General features: G+C 34.5%; 5 protein-coding genes across 5 annotated transcripts; 3 read left to right on the top strand and 2 right to left on the bottom strand.

The window, feature by feature from the left end:
• Positions 1 to 93: 93 nt before the first annotated feature.
• Positions 94 to 3,468, bottom strand: ELE39_000424 (uncharacterized protein; the record flags this gene model as incomplete). The annotated part of the gene is made up of 1 exon (XM_067343463.1): positions 94 to 3,468. One exon carries the CDS (start codon positions 3,466 to 3,468, stop codon positions 94 to 96), a length of 3,375 nt encoding a protein of 1,124 aa, XP_067202245.1.
• A 1,137-nt stretch (positions 3,469 to 4,605) lies between these two features.
• Positions 4,606 to 8,136, top strand: ELE39_000423 (kinase domain-containing; the record flags this gene model as incomplete). Its single annotated transcript, XM_067343462.1, has 1 exon — positions 4,606 to 8,136. The coding sequence occupies one exon, from the start codon at positions 4,606 to 4,608 to the stop codon at positions 8,134 to 8,136; it is 3,531 nt and encodes a 1,176-aa protein (XP_067202244.1).
• A 642-nt stretch (positions 8,137 to 8,778) lies between these two features.
• ELE39_000422 (serine threonine phosphatase alpha) lies at positions 8,779 to 11,844 on the top strand (the record flags this gene model as incomplete). The annotated part of the gene is made up of 3 exons (XM_067343461.1): positions 8,779 to 8,860; positions 9,218 to 9,406; positions 9,455 to 11,844. 3 exons carry the CDS (start codon positions 8,779 to 8,781, stop codon positions 11,842 to 11,844), a joined length of 2,661 nt encoding a protein of 886 aa, XP_067202243.1.
• Positions 11,845 to 12,596: 752 nt separating this feature from the next.
• Positions 12,597 to 13,304, top strand: ELE39_000421 (uncharacterized protein; the record flags this gene model as incomplete). The annotated part of the gene is made up of 1 exon (XM_067343460.1): positions 12,597 to 13,304. One exon carries the CDS (start codon positions 12,597 to 12,599, stop codon positions 13,302 to 13,304), a length of 708 nt encoding a protein of 235 aa, XP_067202242.1.
• A 399-nt stretch (positions 13,305 to 13,703) lies between these two features.
• On the bottom strand, positions 13,704 to 21,995 carry ELE39_000420 (uncharacterized protein; the record flags this gene model as incomplete). The annotated part of the gene is made up of 1 exon (XM_067343459.1): positions 13,704 to 21,995. The coding sequence occupies one exon, from the start codon at positions 21,993 to 21,995 to the stop codon at positions 13,704 to 13,706; it is 8,292 nt and encodes a 2,763-aa protein (XP_067202241.1).
• Between the last annotated feature and the right edge of the window lie 3 nt (positions 21,996 to 21,998).

Below are 21,998 nucleotides of genomic sequence, written 5' to 3'. Positions count from 1 at the left end.
ATTGTCAATACTAAAATATATAAAAATTCAATTAAATTTTTTTTATTAATATAAATATATATCTTTTTTAAATTATATATATACATATTTCTATTAATATATCTGCGCCACTTCAGCAAAACATACTCTCTTCATCGAAGATAAAGTCTTTGGAGGAGCAGAATTATGCTTTGCCCATAGTGATGATATACCTCCTATCTTTGAAAGTGTCCCTTTATTTATAGTCACATCCGATGAAATTGTCCTACGAAGTATTCCCGCAGTTGGAGGCTGGGCATTTATTATTGAACTGGTTGGACGAAGTCTTATTAATTCCAGCAACTTCTGATCCGCTTCCCAGTAATCATCATCATCATCATAGTCATCATTATTCTCTCCACTTTCTCCTTTCCTCTCTTCCTCATCACATCCTCCTCCGAGTCTAAACCCCCTACCTCCTCTTCTTCTATCACCGTCCCTAAAATTGACTATACTTCCTCCTCCTCCTCCATCGTCATCACTACTAGTCTCTATATCATCAAAATCATAATCTTCATTCTCTTCTTCCTCACTACTGCAATCATAGCAATAATTTGATGAAGGAGGAATTACTGCTTTTGGTGATAAAATCCCTGCATAATTATTAGATGAACCTGATGATACAATATTTCCCAAACCCGCTGCTACTGCTAAAGGTGAAGAAGCTGTTATAGCAGTAGTGGCAACAGTATTATTAGTAGTATTAGCACAAGAAATCGATGTAGCTGACCCTCCTATTACATCTGCCCTCAATGCTCCTCCCAATCCTGAATTCCCACCATTATTATTCCCCATATTTTCACTCCTGTTAAAAATTACCTGAGTTGTCTTTGATGACACTATTATGTCACTTGATAACCCAGAAGATATTCCACCACTTATTGACATATTAGTGCTACTATTACTACTCAAACCACTAATCACTCCACTTCCACCAACCCCTCCACCAGTGAAATTCATATTTATACAATTGTTGCCTGAATTACCTATCTGCCCTGTTATCCACTTTCTATTTATCCCCGCAATCTCCAAAATCTTAGACGCGCTCCAAAATGATGGATTCACCATCTCAAAATCCAACTCACTTCCAAACTCTCTTAATCCACCTGTACTAAGATATGAAGATAAATCAATTCCAGAATTATATGATACAACACTACCTCCTCCTATCAAGCTTGAGCTTTGTACTAACCTTGAACCTTCTGAAGTATTATTAATATTACCTGATTCACCAAACATCTTATTTGAGGTTTGTGGTAATCCTAAAACCCCAACTCTAGTCCTTAAATCCAACTTATCGTACTTTTGATTCCCTCCTGTTATGATCGTACCATTCACTCCACTAGTATTATTACTCTTTAATTGGCCATTATTTGCACTAAAAGTAAATCTTTTATGAAAACTCCCTACCTCACTACTCTGTGATGCAAGCCTTTGGCACCTCCTAATTAAATCCAATAAGCATGATCCACACCAATCTCGAACTTTAACTAAAACTCTTATCACATAGAAAACTTGAGATGTATCACTAAGTATACACATTATATCAAACATTACCTGAAACGCCACATTTCTCATCAATAAAGCGCATTTACCTATATCTCCCCCTGTTATCGCTCCCCTATTACTTCCTCCAGTACTTATCTGGCCATCCAAATTCTTTGATCTTGAACATAATGTTCCATTTAAATCATATAGTGGCAGTATTACATCAATCAAATTTATCAAAGTTGAAACTAATCTTGAAATACCAACAATTCTTGGGCAACAACATAATACCCTATGCAAACAACGTAATAAACTATAACAATATTGTGGTGTTTCATAATACAATATGGATCTTGGAATCTCATCATTACCTCCTGAAATTGAAACCATTAACTCATCTATTATAAAGAATGGATCAATATTCTGAAATACTTTCTGATAATTCTCTGAATCCTCTCTTGTATTTGATGATGTGTTTATTGTATGATATCTTAAAGCACAAGTTAATAACGTTATCAGCTCAACTGTATAATCAGAATTTCCTCTACATACACTCAAACAAATATCAGATGTTAATATGTATGGATAATAACATAATGAGTATAACTTATCATTCAAGCTCTTGAACTTTAATGGCAATATATTAATTCTATCCTGTACTCTAAATCTTTGAATTAAACCCAACTCATTACTGCCAATATTATTATTGCCATTATTTAATGAACTGCTTTGAGATATTGAATCATCCTCTAATTCTGATGTTACTTTACCTGTTATTGTATCGGAATATCTCTGTTGTACTGCTCTATCTTCTTGAGGCTCTTTTGAAAAGATTATACTCAAAGTCTCAATTACATATAAAAACCTTATATACAAACCTTCAATCAATTCACTTATACTTGCTTTATCTCCTTGAAAGAATAAATTACTATCTTCTTTGAATATATTCATTGTACTGCATAATGACCTTCCTGGGCCATCTTCATTTAAATAATACTTTACATTGTGAAAAGATAAACTATAGCTCAAAGTAAGCTTTGAATCTATTATGGATGCTAAAGATGGTATTACAGACTCAGAAATCAAGTCTCCAGATTTCTCCTCAAAAGTATTACCTTCCATTAAGAATCCAAGTAATATAATTTCGAGTATTAGTGTAACTTCTATCAAATCTCTATTAGTGAATTCATTGGTTTTTAAGTTCTGCTCTTTACTCATTAAACTATTCTGGCATCCTTTTAATCTGTCTTTTTCTTTCCCTTTCTTACTTTCTGGCTTACTATTTATGTTGATCACACATTTGCATAACATTTCAACCAACTTATTGTTTAATGTACACATTTTTATAGGTAGAGAATTGGCTAATAATCCTGCATATTTTGACTCCAAACTGCCATTTATAGAAACCACATGAGCACCACCAGCCAAAACTCCTAATTCTTTATGGTAAAAATGGCTAGTCTTCTCCAAACTTCTCTTCATATTTCCTAATATTATCCACTTTCCGTAATATTGTAATGCGCTACTATCTTTTGAAAGCCATGCTTCAGACTGACTTCTAATAAACGCTGTAAGCCTTATAGAATCAACCCAGTGATCTTTGTAACCCTCCAATAGTTTTAAAAATAAAAACATCCCATATTTCGCGTAATTTTCCCTCTCCTTCTTAATATCCCATTGTATAAACTCTACAAGACATTTCAAAACTGAAATGTAATAATTATCTTTTCCTCCCCCAGACGTACTACAACCTCCGATATTATTTACTTCTTCATTAATGCTATCCACTAATTTACTTGCATCTACATATTTCTTGTTTAATGGTAGCATCATCCTATCTAAATCCGGACCAAAATTTCTATATCCATTTGGGTACGAACCCTTAACCAACCCTTTAATACTATTCTGGTTTCTTCCAGATATAATGAAATTCTTAATATTACTTACTAATTTTGTTCCCATATTTTTTTTATTAACTTATTTCTGGTATATAACTTCCTGGAGCAATTTCTTCCAGGATTAGAAACCTTCATATACGGACTTGTGTTTGAATGTTTGATATTTACTAAAATATTTGTGTATTTACAGTATTCGTGTCTGCCTTGAATCAATACTGTAGATAAAATCTCCTTTTATTTACTTATGATAGTTAACCTATTTCTCGTTAATTTATCGGGTATATACTTTTTGGAAGGCCTTGCTCTATTTTTCCATAATGAACATCAGCATAATATTGTTAAAAATACTATTTTTAAGAGGAAGGAGAAAAATTTTCTCACCAAGATTTAACACCCACTAGCAAAGTATAATCTCTTCCACCTTAATATCAAATCATTAGATATTTCTTTCTGCAATACTGTTTATACGGACTATTTTCCGGTCTTCCTCAAACCTTTTTCTAATTATTTTAACTTATTTGTTACTCAAAAAAAAGATTCAATTTCCCTGACCTCTAAAAAACTCCGCTGGCTTTTTTTTTTTTCCTCTTGTCTTTTTGACTTTTGCATTAATAATTAATTAAACACACAATTACACACAATATTACGTGTCTTGGCGCGCCTAATTTATTTTCTTTTTTTTTTGCATGGCTATAAAAAAATGGAAAAAAATGAACATTATTTGAAAACCCCTATTAATATTAGCACTGAATTAGCCTTTATAATGCAAAAGTATTCCATAGATTTATTATTTCCCCTAGTATTATTAGAGATAAATACTGGCATAAAGATTAAGTTCAAAAAAACCAGCCCCTATCTAGAATTACGTATGCAAAATAAAAATACTTCTGTACGCATGCAATAATTAAAATTTGCAAAAAAACTCTCTTTCTTGTAGCAATATAATTCGCGCATGCAATAACCGTTATTAATAACTTGCCTTATTTCACTTGGCCTCCCCTTTATCCCTCTAACATCGGCGCCTAGGCGGTACCGATCGAAAATGTTTTAAAAGAAATATATAACTAGAAATATAGATATCGCAAGCTGAACTTTTTTTGTCAAATTAAACCATCTTAAGCATGCTTATAAGGAATAAGTTAGTGTGTTAAGCATATTTTTGTGAGAAATAATATGTATTTAAGTGGTGAAGAAGGAAAACATGCATAGCATTAAGGATGGAGAGGAATCGAAACATAAGATAGAAGTTGAAACATCGGAAAGCAGACTGAGTAGAGATTCATCAGTATTTGGGCTCTCAAATCAAACTCCAAAGCCTCCAATCAAAAGAGACTCATTTGTGGGGACCAGCTACCTTCCCATTCAAAACCATTACAAAATAGGAGAGAAGGTGGGAGAGGGAAGTTGGGGAGCAGTTTATGTTGTAGAGGAGCGATGTTCCGGAATACTTAGAGCAGCAAAGAAAATTCCGAAGCAATTTTCTGGTGAAATCTTCCGATTTAGGCAGGAAATGCAACTTTTAAGTGTTTTAGATCACCCAAATATCGCAAAGCTATTTGAATCGTTTGAAGACTATAACTCTATTTACTTAATCATGGAACTTTGCACTGGAGGAGAACTATTTGATCGTCTTTCACATGTCGGAAGATTTTCAGAAAGAGTAACCGCTCACCTGATTAAACAGATGCTGTCAGCAATCTCTTACTGTCACTCAAAAGGAATTGTACATAGGGATCTTAAACCAGAAAACTTCTTATTTCTACACTCAAAGTCCAATATCAGCTGTAATCACTGCCTTTTTGAACAAAAAAGTAGCCAACTATTCCAAGATGAAGAGGCTGCTCTATCTGAATACTTGAAATGCGACAGATTTCGTATTTGCAGGTCCTTACCTTCCAGTATGAATAACCACCAACTCCAATCTCTAATCTACAGTTTAAAAGATACCACATTGGCTTCTGGTAATAGTAACCAGCTCTGTAATACTACTTCAAATCACTTATTTTCTGCTTCAAATGCAGAGATTGGCAAGAAAGACTGCGACAGAGAATGGAGTGAAAGTTATGATCACGAAAGTAACGATGGAGAAATCAGCCATACAAATATACCTGTCCCTAACTCTGAGCCATTTGGAAGCCAAAACTTTATTGCTAGTTTGCATTTGAAGAAGAGTTCTGTTTCTAACTCTATTTCAAACTCTAATTCTTCTTCTATTAAATATCCATTACCATCCCAACTAGGGAAGGAGTGTGAATGTAACTGCAATTGCTTCGAGTTAAATAGCCCTCTTAAACTTATAGACTTTGGATTGGCTAAGAGGATTACCAGAACTGGAACTCTCAGAACCAGAGTTGGTACCCTATATTATATCGCACCTGAAATTCTATTGGGAAAAGGCTATGATGATAAGTGTGACATCTGGTCAATTGGTGTAATGACCCACATTCTATTATGTGGAGTACCTCCATTTGCAGGAAACACTGATACTGAAATAATTGAAAAGGTTAGAAGAGGAAGCGTATCATTTTCAGAATCTATTTGGAGCCAAGTTTCTACTCAAGCTAAAGATTTTCTTCTTCAACTATTGAACAAGAATCAATCAGAGAGGATCTCAGCATTTCAAGCGTTACAACATCCCTGGCTGAGATCTTGGGACACACCAAATATTCCTCTTTGTGGTATTGGAATGATTAACAAAATTGTTGTTTGGCCATGGCATCAACAGAGAATGAGGGTTACAAAGTCTAGAGCCTCATCTGGTATCAGCAGCCTTAAAATTAAATCAAGTATTTCTTCCCCGAGCCTATATTCAAATCGAGAACCACTCAATGATATTCTTTCTGAAGAAGAATTTAATAACTTATCTGGATCTGGTAGCAACAGTCCAGTCATCACCAGTTCTCCGGAAACTGGAGGTTTCTTCAGAACACAAATAATAAATCCTCCTTCAAAATTGGATTCTAGTTCAGGGTCGGGATCCGGAACAGGATCTATGATGGGATTCCAAGAATCCAATGGATCATCAACTGGAAACCAAATCAAAAATATGAATAGAAACTCAATGCTAAAGAGATCCTGTAGTACTCCACTTTTATACTCCATGAACAACGCCTATCCGAATACAGATGCCAACCCAAGTTTTGTCAGTATTCCAAATAGTTCCATTTATAACCTTGGCTTAGTTCAAATTACAGATCAGCAAATAGCCACTCCTCGAACCAAAGCAACTATTAGTGCTTTGTTAAACCAAGAAGATTCCATTCTGTCCCCTCCTGGTGATACAAGATTCCACTTTGGCTGCCATTGTGGAAACCCTATCGTTCTCAACAATTCTTTTCAAGGTGACGTCAGTATCAATACAATAGATCATGGAAGTTATGACGGATCAAAAAGCTGTTCTGGAATTTCTATTCCTAATTCAGTGTCGTCCTCCTCATCTTCTTCCTCTACATTTACTACGTCTTACAGTATTTCAAGATCCTCACTTTCTTTTTCTAACCTAATAACAGGTAATAATGCAAAACAAGGGAATGAAGACGAATATCGTGAGAATTCGGACGAGAATACTAATGAACAGCGTATCTTAACCCTTAATACTGTTTCCATTCCAAATATTATCTCGAAAGTATGCAATAAGGAACAACTATTTCACTGTATTATCTATAATAAGACATGTAACGCTTACAAACCTCTCCTTAAACTAATATCATCTTGGGAGCGGTTTTGTAACTATACTCTTCTAAAAAGAGTCATTCTAGTCTCAATTGCTCTTCGAATTGGAGAAAACTGCGAATTTAATCAGCTCAGAGATCAATTCAATAGGTTTGATGTTGCAGCGGATGGAGTAGTTTCTCTTGCTGAGCTCCAATGCGTTCTTTGCTTTATATTCCATGTTGAAAGGATTTCATCCAGCGGATATAGGTCCAAGCAATGCTATCCTAAACAAATTTCTAATAATAACTTCCCATCTACGTCTTCTCGATCCTCACCTATTCCACCTCTTCTGAAGTCTCAAAACCATCAACCAAGTTATGAAGATTACATAGACAATGCTAGTGAAATTGAAGACAACCACTTTGATGAAATCTATGATGAAGGAGGTGGCAGCTCTGTAATGGAAAGCCTGGAAGAAGGGATTTTCAACTCCAATAAAAATGGGAACCAAAACTCTATGTCCATTGATGAATACTTAAAATCTCTCTCAAGTCAAAACTTATTCAATAAAGACCAGCTTTTGAAGTTTCTATGCAGCTTCAACATAGATGATATCATAAAACTTAATGAGCTTTGTAATCGAATAGAGGGTATTTTCGGTATCATCGACCAAGATCAAAGTGGATCTTGGGAATATTCCGAGTTTATTGCTGCTTCAATGGAACCTGAAATGTATCTGAATAATACCAGTGCTTTGAAAACAGTTTTTAGGAATTTCGATAAAGATTCAGATGGAAAAGTCTCTGTTCAAGACATTCTTGCCTCCTTTGGGTGGGAGGATGATATTATTCTATGTTCAGAGACTATTTCACCCCAGCAATATGAACAATATCTCAAGCTTGGGAACTCTCAGTCCTATGAACAGCAAAGGGATGAACGCTTCTTGGGAGCTGATCAAAGTAATTCTGTCCAATATTGTGCTCACATACACTGGACAGAGATCTTTCTAAATGAATGCTGTAAACCAGGTAAAAACTACTTAGATTTTTGTGATTTTTATGATTTTCTACGTAATTAGCCGGCCTAAAGTCTTAGATTTGTTTCTCTTATAATCTAACTTTTTTTTAAAATGTTCCTAAGCCTATTTTTGCTGGAAAAAATTATATTGGCATTTTTACGATTGTTTATTGGGTGTTCACAATTAGCAGAGTAAAACCTAATAACTCCATTAGAAAGCCCTGAGGTTATCAAATAAGTATCATTCTATACTAATACTACTCAATTCCAAAATTTATTTAAAGCTTTCATTTACTTTATTTTTTCAAGATGATCTTGAAATTTCTTTTTTTGCGAATACTAAAATTTTGAAAAAAAGGCGCCAACTTAAGTGCTAGCTTTTTAATAATAAAATATAAGTTATAATTAATTTAAAAAAAAAAACATAAAAAGTTGATGAAGCAAATTGGGAATCCAGGTATTATTTATTAAAACTTTGGATACGTTTATTTGCCCTTATTTTGCTCTCATTTTCTCATCTTTCACAGCCATTATAACTCTCAACTGGTTGTTTAATAACTCTGTGTGGCTAGGTATATCTGAATACTAAATCAGTTCCTATAATTATGAAGTTTTGCAATCAAGAGCATTAGACTGAAATTTACTCGTTGAATTATTGGATGAAATTCAATTTGAAAACGTTAAAGTTTAATTAATTTTTAAAATGGCTCAAAAAGAACAAATGTTTGGGGATATCCCCACAGCAAGGTTTGGCCATTCAACAACTTTTGTTGGCAATTCTAAAGGTAAGTCTAATCCTAAAATCACACCTAAATATTCCGCCTCCTCTACTTTTTTTGGTAATATGACTTTATTCAAAAAAATAATCATTATATAAACTAAATCCCGAAATCATAGAAATTCTTGTATTTTATTATTTTCAACATACCTCTAAGCCACTAACGTCACTACAGCCCCCCAACCTCAATATTACTTTCCTTAATAATTCTACACGTAATACACAAAGTTGCATGCAAATGCCGGCATTCAATTTTTGCTAGACTATTAAAATAACTCATAATTGCATTTGAATAAGCAGATTGCAAGGCGGAGAGGTGTTGATTTTGGAAAAAAAAACTTACGAATATTTTAACTTTATGTAGTTGTGTTGTTTGGAGGAGCTATTGGTGATAGTGGAAGATATACAATTACAGCAGATACATACATATTGGACTTTTCTGCAGGATTTCAATGGAAGAAGATCACAGCAGATAATCCACCTAGTGCAAGAGCAGCTCATGCGTCAGCATGTGTAGATTTGATGCAGCTTGTAATATATGGAGGTGCTACAGGTAAGTATGAATTCAAAGTTTTATTTTAAATTTAATTGCATTCGATAGGTGGAGGAAGTTTGAGTAGTGACGAATTGTATTTGCTGGATTTAAGAAAGGACCCCCACTACGGTTGGATGAGTGTACCAATATGCGGAGGAAGGACTCCCGGAAGAAGATATGGCCATACGATGGTCTACAGCAAGCCTAATTTGATAGTATTTGGAGGAAACGATGGACAAAGAACTTTGAACGATGTTTGGTTTATGAATGTTGAAGAAAGTCCATTTGTGTGGACACAAGTATTATTTGATAGGGATGAGAGAATTCCATGCCCAAGAGTATACCATAGTGCTGCATTGTGTATGGAAGGGCCAGCAGCGGGGATGACAGTTATACATGGAGGGAGAGCAAGTGATTCCCGATGCTTAAGAGACACATGGGGCCTTAGACAACATAGAGATGGAAGATGGGACTGGATAGAGGCACCATGCAGAAAGGGTGGTCCCCCGGCCCAAAGATTTCAGCATGTTGTTTTATTTGTTGGGTCCAAAATGTTAGCATTAGGAGGAAGAGGAGATGATGTCTCAAAGGTATTACCTAGTATGCTTTACGATACTGAAAATTGTGAATGGAGGGATTTACCTGGTATTGAAAGGTTTAGACACTCAGCTTGGACAATTAAATCTACTTTGTTCAGTTTTGCAGGTTTTGATCACAAGACACAAACTCAACCTACGGTTGATTTGCTTTCTATGGATTGTTCTGCAGAACCCAACTTTTATAATGAAAAGGAAAGGTCGATCAGACGAAAAAGCCTAGTTGGAGTTCCATACAACACAATTGGAGCGCAGCCAAAGGATCAAATAGCTGTTGGATCAGTCGGAAATTTTAACAGTTCTACAAGCAGTTCAATCAATGAAGAGCCCGGCTCTTCAACCTCTAATGAGCAAAATACTGAAGAAGAGCATAACACTTCCAAATCCAATGATGTTCCATTCACTGATGTTGAGAGAGCAATAGCCAGGGCAAATATTCAACTACAAAATGACTCAAAAAGATACATACCCAAAATGGAATACAAGACTACTGCAGGACTAATTGGTTTAACTCCTGCTGTGACCAAAGTCAGCTCGAGAGTGCATGTTACAGTTGACTCTATGAGCAATGACTTCTCTACGCTTGTTCAAAAGGTTTCAATTGACCAGCTTGGAGAGGAAGGAAGGAAAATTGACAAAGTTGCAGCAAAGCACGCACTTGCAGATTCTCCTTGGATGTTAACTCCAAGTTCAATGGGCGTACCAGGTACTGGGTTAATAGAAAAATGTTTAAAGTTATTTCTTCATCCAACAATAACCCCTGTTGAACTTTCTGCCAGGTTTAACCACATGGCAGCATTCTCACTTACTTGGCCAGAAGTCATACAACTTTGTGAAATGGTCTTCAGTATTGTGAAGCAAGAAGATATGGTCCTTAAGCTCAGAACCCCCGTCAAGGTTTATGGGGATATTCATGGACAGTATTATGATTTAATGAGGCTTTTTCACAATTATAAAGCTCCCATCAGTGAAGAACTGGAAGACATTTTTGAAGCCAAAGGAGATATTGACTCTACTGATTACTTGTTTTTGGGGGACTATGTGGATAGAGGAAGTCATAGCTTGGAAACTATTTGTTTGCTTTTTGCATTAAAAATTCGATACCCAAGACAAATCCATTTGATTAGAGGAAACCATGAGGATCCTATTGTTAATTCACTTTATGGTTTCAAGGATGAATGTAGGAGAAGGCTGAGAGAAGACACCGATGATCCTGAATCGTGCTGGAATTGGTTTAACCGTGTTTTTGAGTATCTTCCCGTTGGAGCTATTATTGAAGATAGAATACTATGTATTCATGGAGGAATTGGTGGCTCCATTCATAAAGTGGAGCAGATTAAAGAAATTCAACGTCCATTAAGACCTTCTCAGACTCCACAAACCGAGTATGAACAAAGGATACTTGATCTCTTATGGTCTGATCCTACTGATAATGATTCTCTTGAGGGGATTGTTCCTAACGACACCAGAGATCCCGATGGGTGTGGTTTCATTGTTAAGTTCGGTCCTGATAGGGTAATTCAGTTCCTATGCGAAAATAACCTGGATCTAATTATTAGAGCCCACGAATGTGTACAAGATGGTTTTGAGAGATTTGCTGGTGGCAAGCTTATTACCTTGTTTTCCGCTACTGATTACTGTGGAAAACACCAGAATGCGGGGGCTCTACTATTTATTAAGAGAGACCTAACCGTTGTTCCAAAGATCTTGCTCCCTTCAGCTTCAAAAGACCCTAGAATGATCCTCACCAGCAGCAATTATTGGGACCAAGACATCCTTTCTGAGAGACCTCCAACCCCTCCAAGGTCTGCCACGTACTTTGATAAAATTAATTCAGAATTCACTGAGATCCCAACATGACGAGATATACTACTATCATTCATCATCATTTCAGGTTTGCTACTTACCGAAATAGTTTCATGGTACTATTCCTTTTTATCCTCTTCACCCTCATCACTCTACCCACCTTCAGAACTACCCACAGTTCCTTATTAATCATCCCTCGTTGAGTCCGAAAAAGTAAAACTAGACAAAAAGAATCCTTAGATCGTCCATAAAATTGCTATAAAATTATTCTGAAGGCGAATATCAGAGTTATGCTAATTATTCTTAAAGAATATTTCTATTGAATCCTTTTATACCAAGAAAAACCTGTCATCAAAAAACTATTTAATGTATATGTATTATATTGATCTTTGGAAAAGATACATTAGTAGATTTAGAGAACTAGATTTTGTAGATTTCATAATGAACTTTAAACATTAAATAAAACTATAGATTATTAATATTTTTTTTTAAACGACTTAATAAATAATATTAATAATGCTGGTACCGAGTATGATCACATTCTGTTGTAATATTAACCGCACAAAGTATTATTTTACACAAATTAATTAACCAAGTAAAATCGAAATCCTATAAAATTTCAACCAGATTTTATCATAATCGAGCAGAAACTCTTAGAAGCATATACAAAAGCTAATAGCATGCAATTCCCAACTGCTACCCACAAATTCGTACTAGTTTAACTCGCTTCTCTCCCTCTTTACACACTTTCTATTACCTTTATTAATATTTTCCTATATCCCATTAAGATTCAACTCACCAGGTCAATGGAATCAAATTCCACTCTTAAAGATATCCATGATACCAAGAATCATCATTTTAACAATCAATCAAATTTTTATGAAGATCATGATCACAAAATAGATACCGGTACCGATACCGATAATAATGATGAGATAAAATATGAGAACCAGGATTTAATAATTGATTCAAGAGTGGACTCAGTACCAAGCTTAGGCTTTGATGATCTTAGTTTGATTGAGAGAGTATCAAAAGAGGGGGTGGATAAGAGTTTAAATTTAAACTCAAATGTAGATGAGAATGACATAATAGAATGGAAGGTTTTGAAAAAAGCTTTGAGGAGAGAAATTGTCCTGAAAAGCAACCAAATGTTCGAAAAATATGGAGGATTGGACCGGTTTGACTATTTGCCATATAACTGCAAGCTACACTCTAATTTAGAAAATTCTCATATAGATAAAGTTTCACCGCTCAACGTGATTGGAGAGTATTCCTGTAAAGATTGCGGAAAGTCCATTTTGGAAAACTTCCTGGGGGATATTCTTGAAGCCTTTGACTGTCATACTGACTTTCCTCCCACAATTCAAAGAATCTGTGAGTTGCTATTATTCCCAGACTGCTATAACAACACGAAAAGCTTTCTTTATGCTCTTGATAAGGTGAGTTTAAGTCAATTCGTTCAGTTCTGGAAGGAGCTGAACGATTTTGCTTTTCTCTTCATTCATTTGACTTGATCCTCTTTTTTTTACTTTTTCAAAGCTTGTAAATGTTTCTTGTCCTATCACGATAGAAGACCCTGAACAGTCCGAAACAGAGCTAAGTTGCTCAGAAACTACATCCAATATTATAGGCAATAAAAGACCACATGTTGAGTCGTACAATGCCGATTTTAACCAAGATACTGAAGCTATTAGTTTAAGTTCTAAAAGGCTTAAAAGTAGTTCTGATCTGGAACTCTGATTCTGGGCTTATTCTTTATTTGAAATGCCTCTAGAATTATGATAGCAGCTTGATTTTACATAAAATAATAAATCTTTATATATATATATATATATATATATAGACTTTGTATTATACGAACTATCACGCTTAAACCAGCTTCCCTCCTGTTTATCCCTAATATTCTAATCATATCAGGTTTTTTGGTTATCCTTCCAATTTGAAAAATAGTCTCTGTAGTCGGTAGTATGATAGATTAGAGAAATTAGAATATCCAAAGCCTTACTCCTGTAGCTTAAAGGATGAGACTTTGTATATTCTTCAATACTATCAAATTCAGAGTTTTCTGTGAAGAAAGCATTCTCCAAGTTTAACTTCATACCATCTATCATCTTTCTTTCTTCTGAATCACTTTGAATAGAACTCTTATCGTATATTACAGTATTCTTCTTTAATAATGAATTGTAAATAATCTTTGAATCATTACCAATCTGCTCGAACTCATCGTCAAAAGTTGCTTTTTTTGAAGTATAAACCATTAGCTTGGACAACAAATTCTTCGATTCATTGTCTGTAGCAATCAAACTCCCTTTGTAGATCGGAAAAGATATCGAAAAACTTTCATCCGTTATATTTGAAAGTTCAGATGACTCATTGATATTCTTAACCAAATTATTCCTTTCTAGATCCAAATCCATATACTTAATTTCATTTGATCCACTGTAATTCAAGATCTCGTTAATTCTAAGTTTTGGTAGCCTACTAATCCTTTGTTCATACTGAACCCTTGAGTTTATTAAACGTATCTGATCCAACTCACTCTTTTTCACTGTCTTAAATAACCTGATTTGCTCTTTTATACTCTTCCAAATAAACTTTATGTCGTCTTCTGCTTCTTTAATGAGATCTATAAAGAAATTCTCTATAGCCATCATTTCAACACTTTCTTTTATCTGGGATACTAAGTGTCTAGGATTTGATTTATAGTTTGCTTCATCCATATTAATGTTCAAAGAGTTAATCTGCTTATTGCTCTCATTCTCAAGCTCATAATTATATTTTCCAAAATTACAAAAACTTCCTTCCATTCCCCCGTACCCTTGATCACTATTTTCGGGCGATACCCCTCTTAAGTTATCATTAAGTGGGTTAATTATCATCATCCCAGACATACAGAAATCCATTTCATTAAATGAATTGCTATTTTTTAAATTTCCTATATTGCTTGCTCTCACTCCTCTGCATTGTTTACTTCTGCTCACATTCTGATTACTTCTAATTTCAGAGGAGTCAATCATATTTCCATTTCCTCCTGGCCTAAGTTCATTGCTATTCTTATAACTTCCTATCTGAACACTTTCCATCGAATTTTTTGAGCAGTAACTCTTGTAATTATTTATTCTGGATCCCCATACCAGCTCATTACTTACCATCTTCTTGTTGTAAAGAATTGAAACAGGTCCTGAATAGCCATCTCCAGTAAATAATTGGTCTCTTTTAATCTTTGTTGGATGATTTTCAATAAATGATGAAACTGCCAAATTTGTCTCCTCAGTCTCATAAAGCCAAGAATTAGCCTCGTAAATGACACTAAAAAGTAATCCGGATGCATTTTTTTCATTATAGCTGGGCCCAAGCCTACATTGATCGACATAGTTTGAATTCTTGTTTAGTGAAAGAATTGGCTCCCAATCTTTGAGATTTACCAGTTTGTCTCCTCTCTTTAAATATGATGCCAATAGAAATAGTCTAAAAAGCCTTTTATGGTATTGATTACCATTACAAACATTCATAAACAAATAAACCATTCTTTCCTTAGTATAAAATAATAGACGTATTACATTCCTTAAATTCCATTGAGAAGACTCTTTTCTCATATTTATTGCTGAAATAGTAATCACGGTTTGGTCAATTTCCCTATTAATAATTCCACGAGAATCAACACCAATTGGAGAAATAATATTTTCCATAGAATTATCAGAATTTTGAAAGTTCAATTTTGGATTTAAATTGGAATTAGAATTTAAAATTGAATCAGAGTTTAAACCGTTGAGATTACTTGTATTTTCTGGAGCAAAATTCTCTTGAATACTCTCAATATCCTGAACTTTTTCTTGGCTTCTGTTTTGATTTATAGATATGTACTCCTGTATGATTACTTGATTTTGATTTAAATCAGGATCGTCCAATTCATCACCAAAGTCCAGTGGAATGTTAAAGTACTTATTTGGGGTACACCAACTAACAATACTAAATTCATTTAGTACTCTGTAATCGTTATCGTCAAAAGTACGAGATTTTATGGTCAGTTGATCCAGAACTATCTCCCAAACTTTGAGAGAATAGTGAAAAGAATTTTGCTTCTCATATACCAGAGCGAGTTGTATAAGGTTCTCAATACATACGAAACTTGAAGATATTAAAAGTGAGCTATTTACATCAAAAGAAGCAATTAAAAGTTCGCAAGACCTCTTTAAAAGTACACTGGACATTTGATCTTTAATGATGTTATCGAGTAGAATGAGACCATAAGCCAGATCATAACAACAACTTGCGGTTTCTAGAGTTGATGCTCCCAAGTAATAATCAAATATATCCAATGCCCACTGTGTTGAAAAGCAAGAAAGCTCCAAAATGGATTCAATTGAATCGTCCAATAAGGCCAGTGTACTAATTTCATTTTTCCCAATGCTTTCGTCCACAGATTCTTCATTACTATTAACTAAATGAATGTTAGTCTCTTTTCCCCATATATCTCTTTTACTGTTTTTGTTAAAATAGTATAAATGTAATGCATGTACCAGTCTAACTCTTCCAAGCTGCTTAAGCAACCATCCAATCCTCAACTTTGGTGGAGTTCTTGGAATTCTGTTCGGATTTGGGTTCTCAATAGTATCTAGCAACCTTGGAATATACTGCAGATTAGAATTGAGGAATCTTCGGTATAACTCATGTTCTAATTCATTTATATCCTGGCCATAAAGACCAAGAATACCTTGAATCATGGATTTATCAGTGTCCTTAGAGTTTATTACATACTTGATATTACTCAGCAAAATTCTGTTCTTTAGGGAGCTGTTGCAATCCAAAGCATTATTTTCGAATTCCCAATTGGAGTTTTTTCTACTAGATATAACTTTATTAAAATGTCTAAAAACATCATAAGTACTGTCAAAACAACTGCTAATTACCAATGACTTGGTAATGGCTTTCTCCAAAATCTCTTCACAGGATTTCCAATTCCCTCTTAAGAAATGTATCAAGGCTGTTGAAGTATATACATCGATGATTATAGGATGAATTACGGACCAATGTAAATCAATAATTTCAAAAATTAGGGTTGAGACACTGATTTCATGTGGTATAGACTTTTCTGATATGCTGATCTGGTCAAAATTGTTATTTAATCCATTAATATCAGAATTCTTGAACATTTCAATGTTTCTTAACCTTGAATATGACCACATCTGTAGAATCCTCATCTGTACCGAAGCAATATGGTCCTGAGGAAAGAGATTAATCACATTATTTAGAATCTGAATACATTTTTTGTCATACTCTAGATACGAAAAATAGCCCAGAAGCTCCAGCCAAGATTCCTGAACTATCCAATCTTGCCTTACAAGATGCCTTTCAGCACCTTGAAATTGTTCAGAATGAGTCATATAATCCAAAAAGAACTGAATATTTGTAAAATAACTTGCTGAAAGTTTTATACTTAGTGCGATCAACTTTTGTGAAATGGTTGGAGTCGATATTACTGAAAAGCTATTATATCTTGGTAATTTAATCATTTCTGGGGTTTCCAAGATCCCCCAAATTGGAAGACTCTCGGAAAAGTATTGTTCGCTCTTCCTTTTTGTTTTTGGCAAAATTGAGTCAAAATCGTCGTACTTGATGGGGAAAGTTGAATCATCCAGGAGATTTTCCTTTAACTTCTTAATATCAAGAAAGAACTTGACTCCTGTATGATACTGTAAACTCTGAAATAAAGCTCCTATTGGTATTTTGTTCTTAGAAATGCTATTTTCAGCAATAGAAAACTCCCAAGAACATAATTTTGATATACAAGTTGACCAAAACAACTGTGAATTCGGAGATTCCCCTAAAATTAAGTTGAATAGATTAGTCAACATTACCTGCAAAATTGTGACCTGGTGAAATCTATGCCTCCTGAGCATCATTAAACTCGTTTGGTTTAAGCTAAACAAACATTCCAAAACCCAATATGGGAGACTCATCTTATTCATTTGAATTAACTCTCTAGAAAACCGACGTAAGTCTGGTTTTTCTGATTCCAATTTACCACCATCCTTTTTTCTGGAGCTGTATGTTCCTCCTTTGCTTATCTCAAAACTTAAAACGTTATCATCCACAATAAAGAATTGAGATGCCCAATCAATTAGAAGCCTGGATATTTCACTCATTTTTATTCCATGAACATTCAAAATATCCCAGTTATTTTCATTCAAAGATCTAAAAATCTCGTTCCAGTAAATTGGAGATTGAGTCATTAGTGATGTGCTGTTGTTATTACTAGCTTTCTCTTCGTTTTTCATTTCTCTATGAATCAACTTCTCCTGGTCTGCAACCACATCTGTGTTCATGAACTGAGATGAAAATAACTGAGATCTTGAATCTTTTGCTCTGTTGTTCGTCATACTACGTTCATTCCCCATCCTCCTTTTTGTTGAAGTTACATAGATCTTGAAAATTGTATGCAGCATAGACACGCTTGGACTAGAGCTATGGCAAGGGCAATATCTCCCTAAATTCCCACTTTCTTTTTTGATATAAGTGATTGCTCCTGGTAAAGACAGAGTTTTAATCAACTTTGGAATTAAATTCTTAATTGTTCTGGAAACTATTTCAATGGAAAACAGTTGCTTCAGCCAAGGGGATCTTGTAAAGTTCAACATACGACCTAGCATATTGCAATTCATTCCTCTAGAGTGAAGAAAATTCTCCAAAGTCACGGAATCATAAGGTGCGAATGCTGGAATACTTTCTAACTGGTTCAAAACTATTTCAACCCAATTTGTGTGCAAAGAGTTAGACAAAAGTATAATTTCCTGACCAATATTAGACTCATCAAAGAATATCTTCACCGTACTTTGTCTCTTTGGCTCGTCAAAAACATCGGCACCTTTAACAATCTTGAGCCCTTCTTCTCTATTAAAATCGGAAGCAGAGCAAAACCTAACATTGTCATCAAATGAATTTAAAAGTAATTTTGCCTGAGATAACAAATATTTAATTGTATCGAGTCCTGTACCTAGCAAATTTCCACCTCCCTTAATACATGATCTTGGTAGGCAGTATAATCCTGGCCTCCTTTCCCAGAAAATCTCATCTCTTCTAAAAATATCGCCTTCACTAAAACTCCATTCTGAGAAATAGTCACTAGATGATTGCATATAAGAAGTCATTAACTTAACTCTGTTCATCTTTATCGCAGCTCCATCGTCATAATGGCCAAGTGATGGGTATGGAATTTTGTCTCCAATATACGATATCAATTCCAATTGATTTTTAGAACCCAGTTGATTTTTTACTCTCATAGACTTCCCACACAAACTACAATGCGTTCCATCATTAATTTTTATTAAAAAATTAGTTGTAGTTTCTGTGAACTTGCTGATTATATTCATAGGTACTTGTTTAAATATCGGAACATCTTTTTTAATGTTAAAAAATCCATAGCTCCTTTGTTGTACATCGGCTGCACAAACTAAGCAAAAACCAGAGGGCTCTATCTCTCTTCTGCAAAGTTCATCTAAATCACTAGGGGTATAGTGGAATCTTCTCATCTTATCGCCAGTGTCTTGATATTTGAGCATATCTTGAACTGCTCCTGCCTGTTTAATGAAAAGAGGCCTGATAGTGCAACACTTATTTCTGTTCAAAAGCTTATTTTTTGAGTATGTGTCATAATTATGATAATATTCATCTGTTGAGGAATTTCCCCAATTAACTCTTTCCCCTTTTACATCCGAGACCCAAGGATCTCTTGGGAAGATATTATATGTATGATGAAAATTGTAATACTTGAAAACCCCAACACAAGTCTCAAGCAAGATAGGTAAATGTCTCACCTCTGAAATTAGCTTTGTTGGATGAAGAATATTGCTAATATTTAGGCACTTTTCAATATTAGAAATTTCGCTCCTCTCATTACTTTGTATCGGTAATGGCCAGTCGCAAATAGTGAATGGTAATGGTGGCAGTGGCCTCACTACAATTCTGAATCCTGAATAATCTACGCATGTTATTAGTGATGGACTTACTGTTGTCAGTTTTACTGAAGGATGGAGAATATCTGAACTAGACTTGACGAATTTATCAATTCCCTTGAGTAGAATCATTGCGATCTCAAAATCACTTAATTTCTTATTTAAATTAGGATCTATGTAATCTTCAGACCCAATAATAGCTTTTGAATTTGGTATAAATTTCCTTGGGGGGATCTTTCCTTTTGAAATAGAGTTGTAGATCCTAATAGCTTTCTTTACTTTTGTCCTCAAGATCGCTTCGTTGATTGCCATATGGGCAGAAATTTCCCTTGTATATACTTTTGATGCCTCCTCGGCCGAAGTTTGGCTATCTCCTAAAACTAAAATACCCAGTAAGCCTCTACCAATTGTATTAAGATGAATGAATACACGGTCATTTTCAAATAACCTTAAGCTTGAGAATGGATGATCCTCAGACAGTGGTGTAATTTGGCTCCTTTCAATAGAATCTACGACTTTCCTCTTTAAAGAGTTATATAAAGGAACAGTTTCTTTTTTATAGACTGGATTAATTTCTGATTGAAAACATTCAACGCCTTCTCTAGGTATATTTTCATCAAAAGTTGCAATTTCTGAAAATTCATCAAAATCATTTTCAAGCCTGCAAAATTTTTGTTCATGGATCCTAATATTATGACTTTCACTATCTGAGATCTCGCTCAGATTAACTACGTCTACGACTTCTTCACCAACTTTATTCTCCAAAATTGAGTCACTAACACTTTCTTCGTTATTCATTTTAATATCATAATCCATTCCCAGTTCTTGGTAGCTTCTTTTGATAATATAGTCCCAAATGACAAACAAATTCTTATAAGGAGTAAACTTTTTTACCTGGTTCTTACCCCTGAAAATTACATCGTCAATAATGTCTTTTGAGAACTCAGTTGCTGCTGCACCAAAAATAGTATTAATTAAAAGAACATCCATATTAGACTCCAAACTTTTCATTAAATATTCAAAGTGGTAGGTTGAAATTTTGTTTCCAACAAAATTTTCAGTTGACTTCTTGTTCATATTGCACTTTCCTGCTTTGTATTTACCAGTAGATGGAAATATTGTTGACTTACTATAAGCTTCAACACTTTGCATGATTGCAATATCCACAGATTTACAAAACCAAGTATTCCAGTCCAAAGAATTTTTCATGATGTTTTCAATTGAAGATGGAACTTTTAAAGGTACTGATATTCCGCTCCTATATTTTGAACTAAAATCATCACCAATTAAAACAAATTTAGCATTTTTATTTCTTTTATGTAGCATAAGTATTCGCTTATTGATCTTTTGATTATATAATGGCATCAGATGAAAAATGTTTTGCAACGTTGGGTATTTTGATAAAATGTCCTTAAATTGTATAAAAGGAAAGGGGATTTTGTCCTCCAGTGACTCAATTGAAGACTCTAAATAACAACCCTTTATTTTAGATGTATACTTGCCGTTAAATAGATTATCTTTTTCCTCATCGTACTCGGTACAAGATAAATCTTTTTCCGAGAAACTATATTCTGAAGAAGAATCATCGTATTGCTCTGCCAAAGAAGTCCTGGAGTTATTTTCGTCGCAAATAGTTGAAAAGCACAATACATCATGAAGATCTGGGCTTCCAATTCTATCTTGTAAAACTCTTCTAGTTAAAATTTGAATTGACCCTACAACCAAGTGTTTCTTTACGAATTTCTCTTTCCCTGGCTCCCCAATGATATCAAACTCATCCGTATTATCAACGCTACCCACCCCTGTAAATCCATTATACTTAACTAGTGGAAACCACTTCATTGCAGTAGTTGGGTCTCTTGTACTAATTAATCTTATCATTGACCTACAAATTGGAACTAGTGATCTGTCATTCATTACCAAGAAAATAGCGAGGCGAACTGTTGTAGCTTTGTTATCCAAACAAAACGGAATTGGAATTCCAAAGTTGTGCTGAATTCGATGCTCAATCTGGTCCACTTCAACATCACTACCAGGATGGTATCTGCTCAAAGTTGCAAAAACCCTTCTTTTTGTTACACAAGACACATCCTTAATTGGCTCATGTCTTAAACCTACACACAATGCAATTTTAAATGTACCTGGTAAGAGTTTTAGTATTTTTGAATATAACTTTAAGCTCCCCACAGACACTACCAACATTGAGGCAGAGCTAGTCCCCAAATCTTCAAAAATATTTCTTTCTAAAGCCATTAT

This window comes from Cryptosporidium sp. chipmunk genotype I (assembly GCF_004936735.1).
Source record: "Cryptosporidium sp. chipmunk genotype I strain 37763 chromosome Unknown contig_11, whole genome shotgun sequence".
Lineage (NCBI taxonomy): Eukaryota > Apicomplexa > Conoidasida > Eucoccidiorida > Cryptosporidiidae > Cryptosporidium > Cryptosporidium sp. chipmunk genotype I.
Note: the sequence above shows the minus strand (reverse complement) of the source record. Positions and strands in the feature narration are given on the sequence as shown.